Consider the following 8356-nt stretch of genomic DNA (forward strand, 5'->3'; position numbering starts at 1 on the left):
TGGATATGTTTTGATCATCTTTTTCTAGTGTGTGTACGTATGTGTGTGTGTGTGTTTGTGGACTACAGAGCACTTTCAAAGTGGATGTTTACGCGTTATAAAATTTTACTACTACTACTACTACTACTACTACTACTACTACTACTACTACTACTACTACTACTACTACTACCACTACTACTACTACTACTACTACTACTACTACTAATACTACTACTAATACTACAACTACCATTACCATATTATTATTATTATTAGTATTATTATTATTATTATTATTATTATTATTATTATTATTATTATTATTATTATTGTTATTATTATTGTTATTATTATTATTATTATTATTAAAGTTGGTAATGAAAGAAAGTTATTCTATGTCACAGTTAGGGTAGATTTGCTCTTATCAAATACGAGTGGAAAATCATTCAACTCTTTCTTTTCTACATTTTGATGAAACGATAAAAACTTGAATTATTGTCGTCACATTCTACGATGTAAAAATTGGTTGTGTATCACAAATATAAAATAAATAAACAAATAAATAGTCGTGGCGTTAGACCAGTTATCCTTCGCATTATAAAGTTTTTTTCCCCTCTCCTGTAAAATTTGCAAAATATCACTTAGATTGGTTTTTGTCTTCACTGTTGAAAAATACACCTGCAATATGAACGCTGGATAAATTATAAACTCCGTATTTGGAAGTTTCATCAATTTTTTTAACACAAAAAAAAAACATTAAAAAAATACAAAACGTAGAAAAAAAACCAACAACAAAAAAACAAAAAAATAAGTATGATAAAAACAAACGAAAACCATTTCAAGCAAGAAGGATATTTCAAACATTTTATTACAACAGAAATAGGGAAGTACCAAGTATAATCTTGTTTTAAAACTACTACAGTGTATTATTATTATTAAAGAGTGTAAAAATCTATTTTAAAATAATTTTATAAATACACTGAACTTCAATTTGAAGTGAATTATTTTTTCTGTTTTTTTTTTGGTAGTGCATCATTATAAGCATTATTATTAAAAATAACATCTCCGCGGTGCCTTACTTAAATGAGACATTGAAATATATACGTCTATATGATGTATATGCACTTCACAGCACATTAAAAAAATTATAGCTACATACAATATCTTCCGTCTCAGACTTTAATTGTAAAGAAGAAATCTGGTTTCTTTTTCTCCATTTACACACCAAATGTATTTCTACACATACACGACACACCCAAGGTCAACTGTCGTTGAGTGTTGGATGTTAGACTTTTATAGAGATCAAGTCATGACACATTAATGACGTCAAATGCTTACTACTAGACATGAGATGGTCATACAAATGTCCATTAAAAATCGTTCACTACAAAGAAGTACATATAAGTAAGGGGTTCGATCATACCATGCATGCATCTCATAAAACAGAATAAAAAGAAAAAGAAAAGAGAAAGGGAAAGAGATAAAAACAATGGAAATACAAACGATCTTTTACTGTTGGTGTTTTACAGTATCAATAAATAGATTTGTGACATGGAGTGAAAGAGCTAAACGTGAGCTTTAATAGAGAGAAATATTCACTAAATGTGTTCAAAGAGCTTACAAGAGGCCCCTAGACAACAGCAACGCATAACGTGTAGGATGAGACATGACACCTGTAAGGTGATATTGCATTTTTTTCCCCAAGAGAGACAAAGCTGTTAATGACCAGGTTCTCATTTAACACCTGAGTACGATGACAATGTGAGTAAAATGTCTTTTCCAAGGATTCAACTATGCACTGCTCAGAGTGAGACTCAAACCGTGGCCTTCGTTATACGAAGGCCACGCTCAAACCCAGAACTTTCCGATCCGAAGTCGAGTGTCATACCACAAAACCACATAGCCACACATAGTCATGAATACCAATGCATCTCATTCCTTCTTTGCCTGTACATTTCTTCACCAATATAGACTATATTATGCAGAATTGCTGAAATACATTGGAATCCTAATAAAGCCAACACACCTCTGGACCAAAGAGATTGGTTGACTTTAAGCAAGTTGACGTTATCCATTATCAATGGAACACACTTTGATAAAGAACAGAACATTTGGGACCAACAAGAGGTGTTCACTTTGAACAGTAGTTTAACAGTGTTGACTTTATGCAAATTCCACTGTCCTAGCCCTGATATATTCCTCACATAAATTAGATGTTGGCTTCAATCGAATAGTAGGCATGGTGATGATGATGATGATGACATTGAGAATATTACCAAAGAATAAATGATGATGATGACAATGAGAATATTACCAAAGAATAAATGATGGTGATTAATTATACTAATGATGGTAATGGTCATGATGATCATGACGATGATGATGATGATGATGATGATGATGATGATGATGATGATGATGATGATAATAATAATAATGATGATGATGATCTGCTACTAAAAAAAAATAATAATAATGATATAATAATAATAATAATAATAATAATAATTATTATTATTATTATTATTATTATTATTATTATTATTATTATTATTATTATTATTATTATTAATATTATTATTATTATTATTAATATTATTATTATTATTATTATTATTATTATTATTATTATTATTATTATTATTATTATTATTATAATTTAAATAATAATAATAATAATAATAATAATAATAATAATAATAATAATAATGATAATAATAATAATAATAATAATAATAATAATAATAATAATAATAATAATAATAATAATAATAATAATAATAATAATAAAAATGATAATAATTTTTAATATAATTTTATTAGTTCCACACATTTCCAAATAATAAACACAATGTAAGATTTGGAAGGCAATAACGGTTTCATTATGAAACAACGGTAAGAAAAGTCATGAAATAATATATTGATATAAGCATTTGTACTCACAGAGACAAATTAATAAAGCACCGGTGAATTTAGTTTCAATATAAAATTGAACGGCCTCAGTAGGAGACTTTAAGGCAACGTTTACATATATACAGGTCTGACATCCGAATCCACTTATGGGCCTAATTTAAAATTGTTGTAATGGACAATATTTTGCTTCATTTTTTTTAGATTTCCATTACAACAATAAGCCCATATGGAATTAGATTGTCAGACCTATAAATAAGTGCACGTCGTTTTAAGGTAATCAAGAGGCAAAATCATTACATCCACGTATTGTAGACAATGCGTGATTCAAATTAATTGCTTTGGATTCATCATTTACAATGTGTACATATTAGCAAATTTGCTATTTTAAAAGAATTGTGTAAATACAGCACAATAATTAAGCATTCCTTGTATTATTTCGTGGCTTCATATACAGTTGAGACTTCGTCATATGAAATTGGACAACAATTTGAGCATCTTTGAATGACAATACATCAAGAAACGGTATTTTCTATTTTATTTCCAAAAATAATAATAATAATAATAATAATAATAATAATAATAATAATAATAATAATAATAATAATAATAATAATAATAATAATATAAATAATAATGAATGTATATAGCGCCTAATTCCAATTAAGAATTGCTCACGGGCGCTTTACATTAGCACATCATGTATCATACACAAATAGATAACTGACAAGTTAAAAATCACATAAATACGATAATAAAATAATATATTATAAAAAAATTACATCTTAAGAGTTCAAATTATATACCCTACAGAAAAGCTCGGTTTTTAACCGTTTTGTAAAAGTAAGTGGATTTTCACTATGTTTAGTTTCAATACTGAGGGGGGGGGGGGGGGGGGGGGGGGGGCATGATGGTTAAAGGATTTTGGGGGTTCCCCTTAAAAGATTTAATTACTTAGCGATGTGAACACGAGAAGCGTAGTTATAACAGTTAGTCTTTCCAAAGTAAGCATTCTTGAAGATACAGTGGAACTCGGATACAAAGGGGATAGTGGGACTAGCAAAAATCCCCGTTGTAGCCGAGTCCCTCTATATCCATGCATACGGAATTTGAAGCGACGCAATTCTGAGGGAGGGGGGGGGGGGGGGGGCAACACAAGGACCACCTTTCGAGTTACCTCCCTTAGCAAATAAATCGGACGACATGGTTTTCACTTCCATGCCCTCATCTTGGCAAAATCTCTCAAACCTGGGACTTTCATCAATACATCGGGAGATCCCAGGTTTGAGAGTTTTTGCCAAGATAAGAGTCATTTAAATCGATTGATATTTGACGGACGAGTTTTTGATACATAATGTGTTTTCTCAACCATCCCATTGATGGACCTTATCTAGGGCATCTCTATACTGAATATGGACGTTATCCACGACATCTCCATACTAAATTTACTATATGGACATTATCTAGGGTATCTCAATTACTCAATACTAAATGTGGACCTTATCTAAGGTATCTCTGAAATGAATATGGACCTTATCCAGGGTATTGTACTGGATATGGACCTTATCCAGGGTATCGCTATACTGAATGTGGACCTTATCTTGAATATGGACCTTATCTTGGGTATCTCTATACTGAATGTGGACCTTATCCATGGTATCTCTATACTAAATATGGACCTTATCCAGGGTTATCTCTATACTGAATATGGCCATTATCCAGGGTTTTCTCTATACTGAATAAGGACATTATCCAAGGTATCTATATACTGAATTGTGAAATATTGATTAGTCTGGTCCATGAACAGTTTTGGTTTATTTGTTTCATGATTTTACCCTTTCTTGTACGATGAAAATTAATATTTTGTTAGTGTTTTTTTAATTGAGAGGCCATATTTCACTCAAAGGTGAATTCTATCCCGGATACGGTCGTCAATTCTATGCAAACCGCCTATAAATAGCAGTAAATATTGATTTCTACAAAACACATTATTCCTGCCTGACTTGAATAAAACAAATCAGACACAATTATCCTTCACGTTTTCATAGAGAGCTCTTAAATCATGGAAATATGAAAATAGAAAAGCTTCGATTGGGGAAGTACAGACAATTGGATTCAGTAGTCTGATGTCACGCGCCCGGCAACGGCGGCCATCTTGGTTCTAAACAAAGAAAATCTTTACTTTTTATTCTTCATGCTGGCGAGAACTTTTCATTCCTTTTCATATGCCTTGTGATCAGAATGTGTAAAAGTCAAAACATGATCAAATTGATGGGTTTTTTTTCCCTCTGGATACGCTTTTAAGCTCGCCGGAGAAATATTTCATACCCCGTCCGCCATTGTTCCGATAGTTTAGAGCCAGTGTTACTAAGTTACCGTACGTCATTAGGAAGGAAGTGACCGTACGACTATTGAATCCTATTGACATTTCGGACAAAACCCCTTGTCAGCACAACAATTAACAAAGACTTTTTATTTGTTTTCAACCTTCCTTTGTTTATTGTTATGCTGACGAAGGCTTTGTACCTTAACCGTCCATTCTCTGTACTATTCCCATCAGAAGCTTTTCTATGCTCACCTTGTCGTTAGTATTTTCACGATCCCAGACCTAGGTAGGCCGCCCCCACCTTTCTCTACTCATAAATCATGGGAAGGTTTAGAAGTAGGCCATGTAATATCAACACCGTCTTTAAATGGGGATTATCTATATTGACTTTCTATGTGCTCGAGATCATTGGTCACATTGCAAAATATGCTCAAAGTGACCTACATAGTGAAAACTGTTCAAAGCTTTTGATATATCAAACATCACGATTGGTCATTTTGATCAGCTTGACACAAGTGTATGTTTACAACTTTCATAAACAAAGCAGCGTGTTTACATTTGTTAAGAAATATCCAATCGTTGGACAGCAAAAAATCCTATGATTGGTGACTCGGTTGGACGAAAACCTGAAGATAGATCGCTCCCATTATAGTGATGACGCCTAGGAATGAAGGCCAAGGCACCAATGGATTCATTTTATTGCAATCCATTGAAAGAGTAATATGTCACCAACACCCCCCCCCCCCCCCCCCATCTCCCCAAACCCACCCCCATCTCCCTAACCTTCTATAAAAGGAAATCATGATGAATTATGATTTTAAAGAGATAGGTTGTTTCCCTTTGACTTGAACACTAGGGATATTGGTAACAGTCGAATATCACAACCATAAAAAATATTATTCTTTCAACTTCCATGTCACTTCTCCCATAGGAATGCGGGGTTGTTCATCAACCTTGCTAGTTTGACGTTGAATGGCCGGTAGAATTTGTCCAGCAGTTTTCTAGTTTCGTTCATCATGCTGCCCAGACGCTTGTCCCGCACTCGCCTTGTATTGGATTTGGGTTGGTTCATCAGCTCTTCGTGTTCTGCTTTGGACAATTCCTCTGAAGAAAAACAAAACAAAACACAAAGATAAAGAAAATAAGAGATGAAAGTCAATTAAAGAATTTTAAAATGCCGTTAATAATTTAATCCCATTTACGTGGCTGTCCAATAAATGTCACGTTATAGGCACGTGCTTTACCAGACATTTACAATGTTAATCATGTCAACCCCCCCCCCCCCCCCACACACACACACTTAAAAAAAAACTATCTGATTTGGATTAAGATAACTGGGAAAAATATGGCCATTGACTCTGATCTTCTTTTTGATTATTAAGTCTTGGAAAAGCTCGTTTTGAAACAAAGACTGTCTCATTTTAAAAATAATCTTCGTCTTAAAGAAAAATTCCAGTCTGCCGAGAGGCAACATCATTCGACGAAACGGCACATGTAACAGTTTTCATTGTATGTTGCGTTGGCTGGAGAAGGGTTTTGAGGCCGAAATGTTCCGTGTTTGGTATTTAGTTCTTTTTTTGAAGCTGTTATATACATTTTAAAAAATTACTTTTAACAGTCCACGTACAGCGTTTAGTAGCTTAGTATCACTTTGACTAATGTTAGGGTTGTCAATGATCTTCTCTCTTTAGTAAATAAAATGGTTCGTGTTCTTTGCCACATTTGCTTGATCTATCTTCCACTTTTGAAACGATTGATCACAATCTTCTCCTCAATCGGATTGAAACTACGTATGGCGTGGCAGGTTGATTGGTTCAGGCCATTTTTGTATAATCGTAGACATGAATGTCATGGACATTAACTGCGGAATTAGAACGCAGAACCTCTGCTTTTGAGATGAAAGTTATCGAAAACTCCTGCGGGTGACATATATAGAACACAGAACCAATAAAGACGTACTGGAAGAGGTGCAAGATCGTGCAGGACGACAGGAACCCCTCCTCACCACAGTTAGAAGGAGGAAATTGTCACGGTTTGGCCATAATGTGAGGCATGAAGGTTTGTGCAGAACGGTGATGGAGGGCACCCTGGAAGGAGGAAGAAGTGGAAGACAAAGGAAAGTTTAGATGGACAATATCAAGGAATGGACAGAGTTAAAGATGGAAGAACTCTTGGGGAAGGCCAACAATAGAGAAGAATGGCGGAATGTGGTGAGAGCTGCATCCCATGTATCCCCCCGACGATCATCAGATCACGGGATGAATGAATGACTGAGACAGTTATTATAGACCGAATGCCGATGACGTCACGGATGGGTTTGCCGCTTGGCGGTCTACTGGTATGACACGACTTCGGATCGGAAAGGTCCTGGGTTCGAGCCCCACTCTCATCGTACTCAGGTGTAAAATGAGTACCTGACCGTTAACAGCTTTGTCTCTATCGGAGAAATTGTAATATCGCCTAACAGGCATCATGTCTCGTCCTCAGTGTTAAGAATTGCTGTTAGCTAGGGATTCATTGTAAAACGCTTTGAGCACGTTTAATGGATATTGCCCTATATAAAAGCCCAAAACTTTTTTAAAAATAGATCTGTCGACATAGATTTTGATCGTGGTTTGGAAACGCAGTTGTACTGTGTCTCCAATACGAGACATTTACAAAGGGTATCAGACATTAGTAAGAATTGTATCCAAAGTGTTCAGAAATGGATGAATGAGAACAGACTGAAAAAATTGAATGATGATAAGACGGAGGTGCTGTATGTGGAGAACAGGAAGTGGAAAAGTGAAACAGATTTGAAGCTGGGGGATGCTTCCATTCAATTTGTTGACAAATTGAAAAACCTCGGCACATTCTTAGACTCTGGACTGTCGGTGGAGCATCAGGTTAATAATTTGGTTAGAATTTTTTGCCAAGATGAGAGTCATTTTAATTCATGGATATTGGAAGGACGAGTTTTTTGGCCAAAAATTTCAATAAGCGTTTTTCCAGAGTGAGCCAGTATGTCTCGTACTTTCAGCTAAGCCCAGAATACCAAAGGTATAACTCACCCACTTCAACAACAAATTAAATTGTTACTTTTATCATATTATTTATTTCACTGGTCCAATGGCTTGACGACACTGATGTCATGAATCA

General features: G+C 34.4%; 1 protein-coding gene across 1 annotated transcript in view; it reads right to left on the reverse strand.

Annotated features, from left to right (window-relative positions):
* Positions 1-3796: 3796 nt before the first annotated feature.
* The window catches only part of LOC144964965 (carbohydrate sulfotransferase 15-like), a 45456-nt gene continuing 40896 nt past the window's right edge, over positions 3797-8356 (reverse strand). The window contains exon 8 of the mRNA XM_078899780.1: positions 3797-6322. Within this exon, the coding sequence (XP_078755906.1) occupies positions 6135-6322 (188 nt within the window). The 3' untranslated portion in view covers positions 3797-6134. The remainder of the gene's footprint in view (positions 6323-8356) is intronic.

This window comes from Berghia stephanieae, chromosome 2 (assembly GCF_034508935.2).
Source record: "Berghia stephanieae isolate SIO BIC M18660-M18661 chromosome 2, UCSD_Bste_1.3, whole genome shotgun sequence".
NCBI classification, from domain to species: domain Eukaryota; kingdom Metazoa; phylum Mollusca; class Gastropoda; order Nudibranchia; family Aeolidiidae; genus Berghia; species Berghia stephanieae.